Below are 17,004 nucleotides of genomic sequence, written 5' to 3' on the forward strand. Positions count from 1 at the left end.
CCTCTGGCTCCTATTTGACTCTTTTTCTCCTTGCGCGACGAAAGGTTACGCGAGTTCACTACCACGGACGGGTAATCGAATATTAAACTTTCATAGTCGGTTATCTACGGAATAAAATCATTCATGCACATCGCAATTTTGCTTTATTTTATTTATCTATAAAATAGAGTCGATTCACAATATTCTGCGGAACATTCAACCAATTTTAACACAGTTTGAAATGCGCCCATACATGTAAGTGTGTGAGTGCGTAGAACTTTTTACAATATGATACATAAATATGAAATATTAATACCAGGAATGGTTGAACAGGTTTTCTCGTGCGTTCCGTTTTAAGCGCGCGTAATCGAGCTAGAAAAACTTAAATGTTTTCCTGCGCTACTACCTGCATTAGGTACTCTAAGTGTAATTTCTACAAGCAGAAGAAGAACAACACTGAATCTCAATTGCAATGACGTAAAAAGATTGGCATTTCTGCGTTGCGTATCAGCTGTATGCGCATAATAGTCATAGCTCTCGTAGATGATATCAATTAAGTAATTAAGAAAGTGATCACGTCGCTATTTATCAATTGAATATTGAATATTGTGATTAATTATGATTCAATATCAATAGTATTCGCGATTAAATGGTTCAATCAAAATGGCATTAACAGCATTGTAGGCGAAACTTATACCTATAATGAGAATCAAACGAGAATGTAATATTTGATAAATGCTTTCAAAACTCTGCGTGTATTAATTACGTTAGAAAGTTGTGCGTTCGTGCCGTTGATACTTGAATGCGCAATTTACTCGAGAACTTATTCCACTGCTAATTACTACATCATGAAGATAGTAACACTTGTTAAATGTTACGTATCGTATCAAATGTTGGAATTATTTTTTCGCTGCTACGATTCTAAATGGTGCGATAAGGTCAACGAATAAAATGCTGAAAGATATAGTGTCTACTATAAACTTTCTGTACGCAAGATAAAATATCGCGTTTGAAATTCTTGATTTCTTCCGAGAATGCAAGAACAGGAAGTCAAACCAGTTTTTAGTTTGATAGGTGTTACGGATTGACAGCAAATACGTTGTTACACTTTTTTATTATACCCTGTAATTATTGTAACAAAATTTCACATTCTTGTGAAAAAAAAGTCAGTTTTTAATTTTTGGCTATTAAATGTAACGTTATAATTACTCACTCTTTCTTATTTTTAATCGTAGTATCTTAATTGCAAAAAACGTGTAATAATGTTAACGGTTCGTTTCTACAAAAAAAATTTTTTTGCCACGAGTTTAAATTTCATTATTTCATGGAGTGAGATGAGAGGTTACTCATTACTTGTTACTCGCTACTTGTTACAATGATGCATTGTAGTAATAATTTTGCATTCTTCGGATTTTGTCATGCCTTCGAATGCTCACGATTGTAGCCAACTCAGGAAATTAAAACGGAATGCAACTTCACCTCGGACGCGAGCTAATGCACCGTGGAACGTTCTGCGACGTAATCCCTTCCGCAGCTCAGGTATAATTCACGAGTGTTGCATCGCGCCGCCGGAAGTCGAGCGCTCTCGAGTAAGCCATGCGGGCGCATTCCTGAAGATATAACTGCGTTTGCTGTAGCGCGAGCGACGTGTCCCGTTAACGTGTACGCACGCACAGCCAAGCAGGATGATGACATGTAATAATTTGTACCGACCTACATCGCGACATCACAAAATTCGGCGATTTGCCTTCATGGCCTTGCGTGTCGACACGCCTGCTTTCGAGATCGACTTTAATGAACTCGATCGAAGTGGAAACACTTCGAGCGTGTTTCAAGTAAAACATAGTAATATACGGAATGAAGATTAAGAGTTTATGTAGCAAAACTATCATTCTGCGAAATAATGAAAGTTCAGTTTGTTTCAGTATGTGTGATAGAAACGTTATTATATATTTCTTCTAGAAACTAGTTGAAACGTGAAACAAGAGTCATTATTGAAAGTGAATAATGCAAATCCGCCTTCGAGCGACTTGCTCTCATTTTCCTTTCTTCTTCAGTCTTGAGTGGCAAAAAGCCGATAAAAGCGAGCATTTGATCAGCGATTAGATCTTCGAAAACGAAAGTGAAGTGAATGAACACAATAAGATAAAATACAATGTCATTCTTGAATCATAGACAATTTTCTCATGATATTACAACACATTCGACGAACGCTACGCAGCTATTTTGTTTTTACAAAGAACTCACTGATCGCTAAAAAAACAGTAAATTTTTATTAATTGCGCAATTTGCAACATTAAACAGTTCGATAAGTTATTCCATATTCTTTAAGAGTTTAGTGACAGGATGACAACATCAGTATAATCACTTTAAAATAAAATTAGGTATGCATACATTAACGATTTCTCGGATGTTTTGCACGTTTTTTTTAATAAGCAAATTTAGTTTGTAGTTTATCACGCAATTTATCTTTATGTTTGTGGAATATTAAACTTTATTTTTTTATTTGATGAAATTTTTAGACAAAAAGCGTAAGATAAAAAGTAGTTCTAAGATATTTATCATCCTACTATCTTTGGATAATTTTTCTCTTTCACTAAAAATTTTTTACGGTCGCATTTTTTTTTAGATCTCAATAGAAAAAATAAAAATTTCCAAAAAAGGTTATTCAACAGGATATTATTTTTCTGTTTAGGTGACAAGTGGCTGGTATCATGCCTGGGCGTGCTGCATCTTAGCAAAGGTCTATTCTACAGGGTGGTACCAGCAGATCAGGGTTTCGGAAGCAGTGGAGAACCCTCGGGCTCGCCAACTGCTGAATACGCTGGAGTGTTCAGGTTTCGACTGTGGTGGTGTGGCGCATGGGTAGAAGTTCTCGTCGACGACAGATTACCAGCAGTTCACGGAAGATTGGCCTTCGTCCAGAGTCGCCATAGTGATCAATTCTGGCCGGCGCTGCTGGAGAAAGCGTACGCCAAGTGAGTTTTCTTTGATCGTTTTTACATCAGAATTTCACGGACAGATAAATCTGCAGATAGAAATTACAGCGAGATCGCAGCTACAAAAAAAAAATAGTGATAGCACTTTTGTTGACCCAGATAGAACAGAGAACTGAATGAGCGATGTGTTGATGAGTAAGCAATTATGTCGTTTTAATTATAGAATTTTTTCTAGGTTGACACAAGAGTTGTTTATTTGATATTATTGCACGCGCATAAAAATTCTTTTTGTTATTAAATAAATTATTCATTGTTTTAATTAGCACCGATGAAAATAACGCAAGAAATATTGTGCTAATAATTGATACAGATTTATTTTTTCTGAAGAACAAGCTTTAAAGTTTTCTAAATCTTGGATCTTATTTTGCATAAGGTCGTAGAAATGAAAAGATGAGATACATTGTGCTCTTACGGAGGTGGTTTTCGAGCCAGTTTGAGACGAACGGCGAATTGCCGTGGGCGGCGTGGGCGTCCACCAGGTGGCTGTTCAAGGTGAATTCGCGCGCAAAGATCGACCTCAGTGTGTTCGATCGATGAACCTCAATCGCCATCGGCGCGGGTGTAGGATACGTGAGATTGGACCGACAGACTGGCGTCGATTGCGCTTTGAGATACGCGGTTCTAAATTTGGCCGAACCATAAAAGGAAATGCACAACAGTGATACGTTCTGAAAATAAAAAGATATTTTTAATATTGTCATGTGTCTATAAAATAATTAATATATTATTCTCAATCACACAAAGTTTAATACAGTAAGGGTTTAAAAAATTACAAGAAATGTGGCTTAAAGGAAATTAAATAATAAATTTCTAATTAGAAAAGTTTAGAAAAATTTATTGCGTGAGTAACTTTTACATAGTTAGAAATGACATTTTACACGTATCAAAATTTATAATTAATGCAGAGTGAAGTGCGGGTGAGATACGCGCTGGTAATTACGTTTTGCTGCGGTCGTGGAAGTTGACAAGTCGAGAGCGACGATGAAACTGATCTCACTTGAGCGAACGGACGGAAACTTCATCCCGCGACTTCATCTTGCGACGCCGAGATTCGTGACGCGAGTAATCGAGGCGCGCGATCTCTCGCCACGAGATGAGTTTACGCGGACGGACGGACGGACGACGATGACCGGTTCTGCCGCGGAGGTCCTTGCTCCTCTTCTTAATCTTTCTCTGATGACCGTACCTACCTCCGTCCTCTCTCTTTTCTCTCGTTACTCGCGTCTTGCGCGTCTCTTCTCTCTCTTTCTTTCTTTCTCGTCTTCCTTGGCTTCTTGCCTCATCGCAAGTGTAAATCCCGCTTGGGCGTTGCTCTCGAAACTGCTTGCAAGGTGATGGCGTTAAAAAGAAAGACGGCCTCGTCCCTCGCCAAACAAAAGGGAACTGAGAAAGCAAACGATCGAGGGACGTCTAGTGATTTTTGCGCAAGATTTTTTTTGCACACAATACATTTATACAAACCAAATGTTTTATACTTATCGTTACTAAAAATCAAACAATTATTAAGGAGACTAACAAGTAGATACTAACAAGTTTTTAATGAGGCTAACTGCTGGTTTTTACACTGTTTAACGTGTAACTATTTATATAATGACGAGCTTTATGAATATGTGTATGCGTTACGCTCGAGAAAAATCATATATATAAAGACTTAAAACAAATCCTTTTCTTATTCTTTTTATAAGAAGGACGCTAAGGATGCAATATATTTGCCTATGCAACATTAATCCGCGTGAATCATGATGTTTAACTAAACACCATACTGGCAAACACGATATGTTCCCAGTCAACAACCGTGAACGCACACTTTGCTGTAATTTCATCATCAAACATGCCACTTTTACATCACAATACTGCATACACGTGCGTAACGAGAGATTGTTGTGTCTGCTGCACTTAGTTCTCTCGGAGAAAGCAGAACAAGACGATGACGGGCTTCAAGCGAGAAAAATTACGTTATTTTTTTTAGACATGCGTGCAATTACGCGCCAACGAACCACATCAGTCGTTTTATCGTGAATCACAGATATACACGATATTATTTTGTATCAAATTTACATAATATGAAATTTAGAAAGTTGTAAATATTATATTATGTTTATAACAAAAATTTTTAATTAATAGCTGATAGTATTATTTTTATTTTACGAAACAAAATAATAAGAATTTAGAAAACTCCTACATTATATTATTTTTTGAACTATTTATAATATAAATTAAACAATTAATGTTTACTTCGTTTTTATATGTACGTATTGTTGTATGCACGATACGAAGGATCAGCTGCATTGAGGTCGTGGCTCATTAATAATTGATTGCACGCTGCAAATTCTCAGCAATTTCCGCCCATCGGTGTTGGGATATACAGCTCCGCTAATTGATGATGCTGCTTCGATCTGTAGAAGCTCAAAACTGCTAAAATAATTTTAGCGGTAATATAATTTCCTACTAGGAGCGCCGATCGCAATTACGATTACGATAATAATTCTGCGGTGATGGTATATTATAATGTATAGTGACCCCAACACATGTTGCAATTCTTATACACGTGTAGTTACCCGCAAGAAAGTTATATACGCGTGATAAGTTTAGCGCGATAATATTTACGGTTTTTCGAGTGCCGGGAAATACCTCGTCATCCATATGCTTCTATGATGGTTTCAGTCTTGAAAAAAATTGTATACAATATAATTTTCAGTGATTACAGCGCGGAGTAATCGCGTTGCGCATCGTGCAGGCGATTACCTGAATTATTCAGTCACAGAGTAATTCCTATTTTACGTCCCGTAATAACGTGTTAAATCATTAAGCTCGATCGTATTAATTACTAAACGCGCCCGTCGACGGTATAAACGTTGAAATATTCGCGAGCTACGTGCAACTAATCGTACGAGCGTTGCGAAACAAGTGCAGAGCAGGTGGCTGCGTTGAGTGTGTGCCTGCCGGATGGCAAACTGTTAACGCGAAGCAAATATGGATTGTTCGATTAATATTATAGCACCGGATATCGGGACTCGTTTAATTTACAAACGCACCGTCGATACGCTTTCGAATCAACGCCGCATATTTTCCGCGGACATATGTCGCAGCGGACGATGAATTAATCGTTTTGCAGTGCCAGTAATACACGTGACCCGACAAATATCTCAACGATGACACACATCCATGCCAGGAAAGGAGAAAGACAGGTTCGTTCGCCGACCTTTCCTCTTCCACGGCGACCCTTCCGCAAACTCGATCCGGCCGGAACGATCGGCCAGCTTTATTGAACCGATAGCGGCATCGAGAATCGGTTAGAAAGCTCGCGCATTCTTTCGCGTGCCAATATACACAAGAAGAGTATGCGCGACATACCTCTCCGTCGATTTCCATTAGAAAACTTAGTACCCCTCGAATCTCGCTTGGCCGAACAGACTCATGTCTCACTTTGTTCCCTCATATATTTTATTCGCTTTGTAGAAAGTCTCGTCGTGTTGGAAAATACTATAAATCGCGCGAACGTTTGTAGAATGGAAAATGATTAGAAATCGTATATTGAAACTAACATTTTAAATTGCACGTTGATTTTTATTATTATTCCTTATTTTTCTTCTATATTTGATATTAAGTCCATCGAGTAATTGTGAAATCGATTATTCTATATAAAAATTCATAACTGTAATTACAAAATAATTTTGTAAGGCAAAATACCACGTTTATTAAATAACTAATTTATTTAATAATAATTCTGGTTTAATGCACAAGTTTTACATTTAGTTTACGTAATAACGAAGATATAATGATCGCTAAATTCCATTGAAAATAAAACTTAGTCTTTACGTAAGTTGCACGAATCTAACTTTCTATTTGTTCAAAGTGTGGACTCACTTTTTTGCAAGATTTCGCTTTTGCGAAAATATATTTATGTAAGAAGAAATCGATTTACATTCTGTTATTAGTATATTTGCGTACGTAAATGTACTCACATGCATTTCCGTGGTCGTTTTCAATAGACATTTCATCTTCGGCTTTAACTCGGATTGAAGACACTCGACCCGAAAAGAAATCAGGCAGCGCAGAGATATTTGGTCAGCCCGATATGCTGGACGTGCGTGACTCGCGTACTCGCATTACACATACGCTGACGCGAGAGTGTACGGACTCTTGATACTTTCACTCGGCAAGTAGTCGGTTGCCAGCAATGGATCGGAGGTCAGTGCACCGGTGACCACAGTCCACGCTCGTATCCGCGAGCGCAAAACGGCCGCAGAAGCATGCCGATAATCCCGAAGGTGGATGCTCGCCGATGCGTTCGACAGCCTACGAGTCGATTTTGCCCGTTCAGCTCGGTATCATTAAGATCTCGCTGTTCGCATGTTCGTAAAATCGGGCGAGTCATCGTGCACGCTAGATTCGCTAAGCGATCGGTGTTATTTTTCGATCTCGCCGCTTTCTACGCTTGAGAGATACACCATAAGCTTACGTAAGGGAAAATAGAGCAAGATATCTGGCTGACCAGTCGCGTGACGCGCGCGCGTACGAAAGGTTGTTGATCGAGAAATGAAACTTATAAATGCGAGTAAAAAATTCGATTGGCATCACAAAACGCATGATAGAATTTGTTCGGTTAGCAGTATTCAATAAAAAGATAGCAACGTAATTGTAAGTGGTCGGCAAATATTTCGTTATGATTTTTAATAAGTAGCACGATTTCGATTTTGCCGTTTTCCATTTTTCACTTCCATATCCGTATCAAATATCTTTAATATTTCGCTGTGTGTTTCATTTTACGTTTCACTCGTTATACTTTCTTATTGCTTTTTGAAGAACAGAACATATTAGCTTTTTTTATATAATTTATCATAAGTGTAATAATAAATCTACATCATAATCTTTTATTTTTCTATACAATATTATTTCGATATAAATAGCTTCTACGTAAAAAATTTAATTTGATTGATAATTAAAATATATGAAAAATGAGGATAAATTCAAAAAATAAGTACTAGATTATTAAATATGTGCTAAATGTAGATAATAAATTATCTTCTCTAATTTTCATTTTACAATTTTGTGAGGAGCAATTTTACGATTATACATCACCGTCTAGTCACGCAAGGATCTCGAGGATGCTGCTACGAGCAGGGTATAACGAGTATGTAATAATAGCGGAAGACGATCGACGATCATGACGTAGATGATTGGTAATGGAGCGAGGCAACGTGACAATGACGTTGCACAAACATGTGTGACTGCGTCGCTCCGTTAGACAAACGCGGAACGGAAATGCATCAAGAGGTAACGCGCTGCTAACCATTGAATCACAAAGTGACAACGGTAGAGTTACATAGCCACCGCGATGTTACCCTTTCGGTGGAAGGTGCGGTGACCTCTCTGTGGAAGCCTTGTGTGGTTACTGACGTTTACCAAAGGTGGGCACTTCGGTTGGTTCTGCAAGCAGCAATTAGAAGCGTTTACGATAGTATTAACTTAAGATTTGTATCAAATAGAACATGATGTAGCGTTTAGTTAAATCAGAGATTCTTAATCGATAGATTTCGAATGATTCTTGGAGTTTAGTTTTGCGTTTACAGCGTAAAACATAATATAAATACATCTATGAACAAAATCTGTTGAACATTGTTTATATTAATTATATCTAATTTTGAAAAAATTATAATAGATTTATGTTTAATTTTTTTTTAATTAATTTTTTAATTGTAATTATAAATTATAGATTTTTTCGAACATTGATAGCATTTTTAATTCTTAAAACGTCTCTTTATTTTTTCGAAAGAATAATTATTAATTATCATGTTTGATATAATTATTTTTCTACATTCATTAGTGCATGATTAATTATGCGGATAACAAACTTCGCACAGCGGTTTTGCAGTATTAAAAGAAAAGGAGGAGTGGGAAGAGAGTAGGCAGCGAACTGGCTGCAACACTGATTGACTTGCATGCTCGGAATCTTTTTCCTTGGGCGTTACGACTATTTTTCCTTGAGAAAATACCCAGGTAACACCCGCGATCGTGCGTGTGAATGGTTACGGTTTCCAGATTGGCTTGAACACGCGCAAATCGCGCGCGCGCGCGTGATAATAAAGAGGGGAAGGCGTCGACAACGTCTGGAACGCGAGGCGAGCTACGTAAGCCCCGTTATCTTCGGAATGCTAATTCCCGCAGGAACGGCACATGCGAGGAAGATAATATCGCTTACTCCCTTGATTCTCCTCCGACTTCCGACAGGTCCGCTGAGGATCTTCGTGACCTTCTTCTTACTCCTCTTTACCATTTCATCCTCTTCTCCACTCGCGTGTTGTATAGGTCAGGAACGATGTGAAATGGCAATTACATTTTTCACCGGATTCGATATCGAAAGAATTTCGTTACCGTAACGGGATTATTGCGATACCAGCGACTATAAAACGATAATGAAATTATATTTCCTTTCTGGGTTCCGCATGGAAGATTATGCTCGAGTGCTCTTATATTTTGCTTTCAATGCATTCATATACGGATAATGATTTAGAGATGCTTCCACGAGATTTCTCAGCTATTTATCAAGAAGTATACTATTTTTATTGAAGATTGGAAGAAATAGTAGCACATTACTAGCCTGTAGCATTAAATTACATTTTAAGTATTTGCCGTAAACGTTGAAAATAATGATAGATTTCATAAATATATCACACATAAATCATTATATTTTTCAGATGTCGATGCCAGTACAATTGCAATCTTAACAAATTTAAATATCATTTGATTGATTAAATTATGTTATGAGCTTGCTCATAATGATGACAAAGAAATGAAAAATCTCTTTATATGAGGTCGAATGTTCAATCAACATAAATATTTCTAGTCGGAAATCGGTGATTCAGACGTCGATTCATAGAAGATTGATTCGATGAAAGCAGTATCTGCGTAGTCTATAATAGCGTTAGTAGCATAGTATATAATGTCAGCATGTGAGAGGTCGTAGGTGAAAAAAATTCCTACCCATCCGCTTTCCCTCATCTGGCCAAGAGAGTGTGTGCCCAGTGATTAAGAAAGTCCACACACCGCGTTTTCTCTGATACTAATAACGTGAGAAAGCTGCGATTGATCTCGCCGATAAATCCGTGACTGATGACGATTTTATTATGATTAATACATACTGTTTATTACTAGAGATCGACAATTATTTTTTTTCTGTGAGCTTCTTTATGCGTTCATAATCATTTATTATTCTTACATCTTAGGTGGCCTGCGTAGCATACATGAAAGATTAAGTACAAATTAAGTTATTTGATTAACTCTCGACATCGTGTCATTATTATTAAGTGTTATAATACTCTATTTTGCACTATTAAAATTACATTTTTCGTAATTGTTTAGCGCTGCAAGCACTAAGTACGATCTCTCTATTTTGACTTAGATATGAGTATATAATAATTTTGTTGTGATTAATTATTTTTAGACTGCACGGTTCTTACGAGGCACTAAAGTACGGTACATTATTGGATGGCTTGTCTGATCTCACGGGTGGCATAACCGAAAGTATCGCGATTCGCCAGGACCCCACAGCCTGCGGACGAGCGCTATCTAAACTTTTAGATATGACGTCTCTTATTACTTGTACAGTAAATAATAATACACAGCAACAGGTAGAAAATATTGTAGAAAATCTATGGAACGTTCTTTCCAACATTTTTCACTCACCTGTATTTTTGTCGTAGATACGTGCCAGCACAGAAAAACTCGCCAATGGCGTACAAATGGGAATCAATTACAGATTGTATGCGATTGAGAGGGTTGGTATATCAAGAATAAACGATTCAGTATTTCTTATATATTATTTTATTAATATTTTTATATATATACACAAACAATTAAAAGGCAACCATAATAATTCAAGATATCTGACGGTACAATATTGATCTTGGTGTTGTAGGTAGAAACTTTTGGAGGGGAAGCAGTGCAATTAGTAAAATTAAGAAATCCTCTTGGGCCCGGGGGAGAATATGTGGGTGCTTGGGCGAGAGGCGGCCTTGAATGGGACGAAGTTCCCGTAATGGAAAGGGATCGGTTAGCTGTAAGAAATATGGCTGAAGGAGAATTTTGGTAAGTGAATGGAAGATGGCGTCTTGAATTTATAATGTATTGCGAAAGATGGAATGTTATAAAACTGATTAAATTAACTAGATTAAACGAATGTTTTACACATATTAATTGTATAATACGAAGTTACGAAAGTTTAAGATTAAATATGTTTCGTGATTAAAATGCAAATGAAACTTCGTCGAAGTATACCGCGATGAAATGTTCTAACAGTTACGGTTTCCAGGATATCATACTCTGATTTCGTTAAAACGTTCACTCACCTGGAAGTTGTGCATCTGGATGCTGAAACTTCGAGAGATGAACCGTCGTTGCACAGTAAGCATACTTGGCAAATGAAATTGTATCAAGGAAGCTGGAGAAGAGGTGTCACTGCAGGAGGATGTCGAAATAATCAAGGTTCGATTAATATGCAATTTATAAGGACAACACTGTATAGTTTAGATTGCAGTTATATAAAATGTCAAATTATTTAAAATTTTGATTTATTTTATTATTTAATTTAAATTTAACCAAATTTTACGTAAAATAACGTATAACAAAATGTTTTTGCAGAAACTTTCCACATAAATCCACAGCTGCATCTTATTTTGAGCGAGATGGAAGAAGTAATCGTTTCGTTAAACCAGCATTCTATAATGGAACCGAAAGTAAGAAATGTTATTTGTTAAATTTACTTAATATGTATCTCTTTTTCTTTCTTTCTTATCAAACTTTTGCTCTTTTAAGGTGATTGGTTTCACGGCGTACACACTACCGAAGAACAGCACTGAATCGATAAACAAGCAATTTTTTAAAAAGAACAAGTCTTTAGTTAATTCCCAATATACAAATAGTCGGCAGGTGAGCCACAGGTGCCAGCTCGAGCAGGGTGGTTACCTGCTGGTACCTACGACCTTCGAGCCGACTCAAGAAACAAGTTTCACGTTACGAGTCTACAGCAGTAAGCCTCTAAAACTCAAGTAAGTATGCATTTACCGCTGTCACATACATACGCGCGCATGAGTGGCATAAAGGATCGTATGGTCGTGCATATGCATCTTGGTACATTTAATGTACAGCATACATTAACTTGTGCAAAAGTATGTTATATTTATCCGCTTTCAACTACAACTTTAGCATCTCTCGAATATATTTTAAACGAATCAAATGCCTGTTTCGTCGAGGCACTATCTTTTGATAGCAAAACAATACAAATCGAGAGTTTTATCGTCAAGTTTTTTTCTGTTTTGTACGTGCACACAATTATCGTATATTTTATTATCAAACGTTTTATTTAGAATATAAAATATATATATTTTTTATTATACAATTTTAATAAGCTTGAAATAAATTTGAAAAAATAAATAAGAAAATTTTATTTTATTTGTTAATGTTTCAGATTGTTAGACACTCCGCCATCGTTAATGAAATCAGCAATTGTCAAGGCACCTCCTCTTGAAGGAAAAGGTTTCTCTCAGTATGAAGCTGTGTTTCTACAGCTCGCCGACGAGCATAGAACCGTAAATGCCTTCGAGTTGCAGGAGCTTTTAGAAGCCTGTTTACCGAATGGTACGATGCGACATTTCTTCGTCATAAAATATATAGAAAGTCTCGCCAAGTAGAATAAACTATAATGGCATACAATGCTAATCTAATAAGTATTTTCTCTTTAATTTACAGATTATATTAAAAGTTGTGCCTGCATGGAAGTCTGCCGACAAGTAGTACTTACTATGGATGTATCCTTTCAACAAAAAATTTCAATCTCTAATGCTTATTAATTTCCAACATGTTTGTCTCGATGTTATAAAAGTATACTATTTCTAATCTTACATTTGATAAATATTTAGTATTGATAGAAAGTAGCTTTATATTTTCCATAATTGATTTTAATAGGCTGATCTTGAATGCCAAATTAAAAAAAGGGTATATTGAAAAATTATTCATTCTTACGCTTTAGAATCTTATATAATAACATTTGATAGGCTTAGAACTTTACTACAATGTATTAAAATCTTATATTTTAGAATTGTAGACCATTTCTTTGTTTAAAATGTAAGATTTCAATACACCGTAGTAATAAAAATGTACATTTTAAAGTTTTAACCTAACAAATGTTATGATATAACATAATAAGGCATAAAAATCGATAAAATGTATTGTACATTTTAACATTTTAGACCATTTGTTTTTTTAAAACATAAGATTTCAATAGATTGTCGTAAAATTCTAGACTTACTAAATGATTCTATTATATGATTCTAAAGCATAAAAAGGAATAAAATGTACATTTTAGTCATTTTTATCTCTGTCATGTTATGTTCTATTTATTTAAATGACAAATGTTACAAGCAATAGTTTCCTTACATGTTTTGTATCGGTAAATAGAGCTCCGGAAGTGGCCGGCTAAAGTTCAACGACTTTAAAGATCTTATGTGCAGTTTAAAGTACTGGCAAGCTGCTTTTAAGAACCATACGAAAGAAAAGACAGGTATACTCAAAGCGGAGAGATTGCGCGATGCTCTACTGGAAGTTGGTACGTAGAGAGAAAATGTAATACACGACGCTGCAGAGTAAACATTCTATTTTGTCTTTGTGTAACTAAAGCTTTTATCTCAGGTTTTCAATTAAATACGGACGTATTATCCATTTTGATTCTTCGATATATGAGGAAAGATGGAACTCTTAGATTCGGTGATTTTGTTTCAGCGATATTACATTTAAGCGACGCATTTGGTACGTTTATTATGAGGTGTTGAATTTATTTTTGTATAATATATTTTATACATTTTTTAAAAATAATTTATATTAATTCAATTTTTTGCATTTATTTAGGAATATTCGAAAGTAAGGATCCTTTGCAAAATGGAACGATAAAATTAAGTTTATCAGAGGTATATAAATTTTTTATCAAGTATTTACTTTTATAATTACGAATTATTAAAAATTACGTATTATTAAAAACAATAAATAATAATCTTGGTTTTCATTTACAGTGGCTGAGATCGTCTTTGATGTGTTAAAGTGTCAGTCCGCCTGAAATGTGTACCTTGAATCATCTGTAAATAACATTGTTTTTCATTTCGACATTAAATGTAAGTTTTAGCCATATTAACAATTAGCGACCGTGCCCATCTATTTACACATTGTAAAATAATGTCATTAATTTTTATATTATCAATGATCATCATTGTCTTTTCATGTTATCATGTTATGATTGAGAAGATATGTATAATACGTTGCTTATATAAGGCTGTCGCACAATAAAATTAAGTTTATTTTGCATAATTTTTATATATTTTTAATATATAATTATATAATTCTTGTATATTTTTTATTAGATATTGATGCACCGAGTTATTCAGAAATATACAGAAAGATTATTGTGTTTTTAAAAGTGTTTCACAGGTAAGTTTATTTTACTTTATTTTAAAATTTTTTATGCATGCAATGGAGAGGAAGAAATATAGCAAAATTACAATAGAAACATTTATTTATAGAATTCGTTCGAGAGATACAACGGAACTTTTGATATCCTAGAATTTATCACCTACTCCCAACGGCGGAGTAAGGTATAATCCGCGCAAATTGATTCATTCCTTGTCCGAGTCATCGACTCGACACTCACATGTTCTGAGATCTGAGGTTTCATTTTGCGCGAATTATATAATAAGTGCACACGAGACACAGATAGGTGAACGGCGATATGTGAAAATTGCCAAGAACAAGTTGACATAATAGAGGCTTTGTCTATAGCTTGCCAGTCGTTCTGGGCAATTTTAAATATTCCGTCGAAGACTTTAGATGATGCTTTGATCAAGGAGACTACCGACTGCACTTTAGCGCAGTCCGGTATAATACGTCGAAAAACACGTACGTCCGTATCAATTATGTCCTTATCGACACCTGTTACTGCGAGCAACATATTCGGATTGTACGTGACTCTCGATTTGATAATCTGGTGAACGTAACTCCGAGCAATATTGTGCAAGCAAAATCTGTGCAAAACTAGAATGACTTTTGCTGTACAAAATACGAGTAATCTTAATATCCCGCGGCTTTGATATGTGCAAGTTTGAGATTAAGACTAGAAACTCCGGAGATAGATCATTCGTTCACCGGCGATTTCAATAAGAATCATTGCAATTTGGCACACCTTCATCATTTTCAGGTATTAAAAAGATAATGCTAGTATGTCGCCCTTATAATATATTACACATTTATTAATTATATATTAATGTGCATACACAATAAGTTTCAGTCTTGAAATAATAAAATAACTGCAAGAAGGAGCGTATAAAAATAATTTTTAAAAATTTTATTTAAAAATTTAATAAAAATTTAAAAAAAGGCAAATTTATGAAAATACATCTTTGCATATAAATACAATCAGTTTTCACATAAAAAATATAAATAAATTTTCTGAAATATTTTAACGGACAGAATTGGATTTTAAGAATAAGCTACAACAAATAGAAATGTATCTATAAATACAAGAGAGATTTTATTAATTTTTATGAACATCGTGTACGCTGCTCGTAGAAACACGATATCGATTTCTCCTTCTACAAACAGTCACTTTGTAGAATACGTGTTTTCGTCGGTGCAATGAAGGGAAGGAAGACGTTCAAAGGTATATAGCCGGGGTTCATAGTTTCACACACATATTACGACCGTTTCCAAGAGAGGAAGACATCGAAGTTTAGAAGGTCTCGTGCATCGGCGCAACGACGCTTTTCTTTCACGCGAGTATTGGATGATGCTCAATTTATCGTTCAGATATTTACATGATCGTGAAAATGTTTATAGCAAGATAATAGAAGTCTTAAAGTAACGATAAGTCGATTAACGATTCACTGGGATCTTATTGAATAGAAAAGTCTGTGTATTATTTTACGGGTAATTTACGGCGACGAGCAGATCATTTTGGAACTAACAAGTTATAAACTTGTAACTTTTATAGCTTAAACCGTTAGTTAAAGTGGCGTGATTTAAGCTCGGTGTTATACTAAAAAGCAATTATTTTTAGATTGCTGTTAATTTTGCACTATTTAAACAATAAATTTTTGTAAATACAGAAGATGATTCAAATCTTTATCTTAAATTTTTGCTGATAATTTTATAATTTATTGGCAAATTATTTCTCTTATTTCTTACACCGCGCGAATATATTTTTTAAATGTAATTTTGATATGAAAAAATAATGTAGTGTAATATAAAATTTTCTTTCCTTTAAAGAAGACTTTAAATCGATACTCGCTACTCGTCGCCTGTGTGAAATAGGATATCGAGGTAGGTTTATTTTGAGCCTTCGCAAATGTCGACGTTTAATTGAGCTTTCGCACGAGGTTCGAAGAACTTTTGCGAGCGTAAAGGTCGCAGCAATCGAGATTATTGAATTTTTGCCTTGAGCCGGCGCTCGGCGTGTCCGGTTATCTCACGGCCATGCCCATCTGCGTGGAACGGTTGTGCAGGCATAAGATTAATTCGCATGTCGTCGGGCAGTGCGTATAGTCGATCGATCAGACTTCCGTGACCCTTTGCACAGAGTTAATATCCAGAGCGCAGTTGCCCTTCGCGTCCGGCGAATCTGGAAGGTATTCCTCGGACGGCGTAATTCCCGCAGTTCTCATGTCGTCCCTCACACGCTCTACCTGGTGTAATAGTATGAGGATTAATTATCATAACAATGTTAAAATTATAATATTGTACTTTATAAAAATCGTTGTTTACGAGTTCGGAAAAAGAGTCTTGTGATATTTTCCGAGCTACTTTTTATGCTTATTAAAAATTATTATAAGCTCATGCTGCAAGATAGCGATCACCGCATGATGGAAATTTTCTATTATCACCTCCTACGCTCGTGAAATATTTAAGGGAGACAATTTATGATTATGAGCGAGAAAAGTTATATAGTTGCGCGGGCGTAGTGTGGTGTAGTGATCTAGTAACATGCACG

The 17,004-nt window shown here is 35.6% G+C and overlaps 2 protein-coding genes and 1 long non-coding RNA gene across 8 annotated transcripts in view; 1 reads left to right on the plus strand and 2 right to left on the minus strand.

Moving 5' to 3' along the window:
* CalpC (calpain-C) overlaps positions 1-14,723 on the plus strand; it is a 99,084-nt gene extending 84,361 nt beyond the window's left edge. For 3 of the 4 annotated variants that reach the window (XM_012363489.2, XM_012363487.2, XM_012363488.2), the window contains 13 exons: positions 2,675-2,957; positions 10,423-10,609; positions 10,682-10,756; positions 10,897-11,066; positions 11,290-11,462; positions 11,619-11,713; positions 11,793-12,025; positions 12,445-12,614; positions 12,726-12,784; positions 13,434-13,581; positions 13,665-13,781; positions 13,881-13,939; positions 14,042-14,333. In XM_012363489.2, the coding sequence (XP_012218912.1) occupies positions 2,675-2,957; positions 10,423-10,609; positions 10,682-10,756; positions 10,897-11,066; positions 11,290-11,462; positions 11,619-11,713; positions 11,793-12,025; positions 12,445-12,614; positions 12,726-12,784; positions 13,434-13,581; positions 13,665-13,781; positions 13,881-13,939; positions 14,042-14,068 (1,796 nt within the window). In that variant the 3' untranslated portion in view covers positions 14,069-14,333. Of the gene's footprint in view, positions 1-2,674; positions 2,958-10,422; positions 10,610-10,681; positions 10,757-10,896; positions 11,067-11,289; positions 11,463-11,618; positions 11,714-11,792; positions 12,026-12,444; positions 12,615-12,725; positions 12,785-13,433; positions 13,582-13,664; positions 13,782-13,880; positions 13,940-14,041; positions 14,334-14,386; positions 14,454-14,545 lie in introns of those variants that run through there. The other variant, XR_001100378.2, reaches the window with a different exon arrangement.
* Positions 919-4,424, minus strand: LOC137000082 (uncharacterized). 2 transcript variants are annotated; one of them, XR_010890374.1, is made up of 3 exons: positions 3,919-4,424; positions 3,391-3,646; positions 919-2,937 (listed from the first exon to the last, which is right to left on the minus strand). It is a non-coding gene; the product is annotated as an uncharacterized lncRNA (long non-coding RNA). The 2 variants fall into 2 exon arrangements; XR_010890375.1 differs by having other exon boundaries at positions 919-2,934; positions 3,919-4,423.
* The window catches only part of LOC105670148 (dipeptidase 1-like), a 93,986-nt gene continuing 91,502 nt past the window's right edge, over positions 14,521-17,004 (minus strand). For both annotated transcript variants that reach the window (XM_012363491.2, XM_067355742.1), the window contains one exon: positions 14,521-16,699. In XM_012363491.2, the coding sequence (XP_012218914.2) occupies positions 16,568-16,699 (132 nt within the window). In that variant the 3' untranslated portion in view covers positions 14,521-16,567. The remainder of the gene's footprint in view (positions 16,700-17,004) is intronic.

The sequence above is a fragment of the Linepithema humile genome, chromosome 5 (genome assembly GCF_040581485.1).
Source record: "Linepithema humile isolate Giens D197 chromosome 5, Lhum_UNIL_v1.0, whole genome shotgun sequence".
Taxonomy (NCBI): Eukaryota; Metazoa; Arthropoda; class Insecta; order Hymenoptera; family Formicidae; genus Linepithema; species Linepithema humile.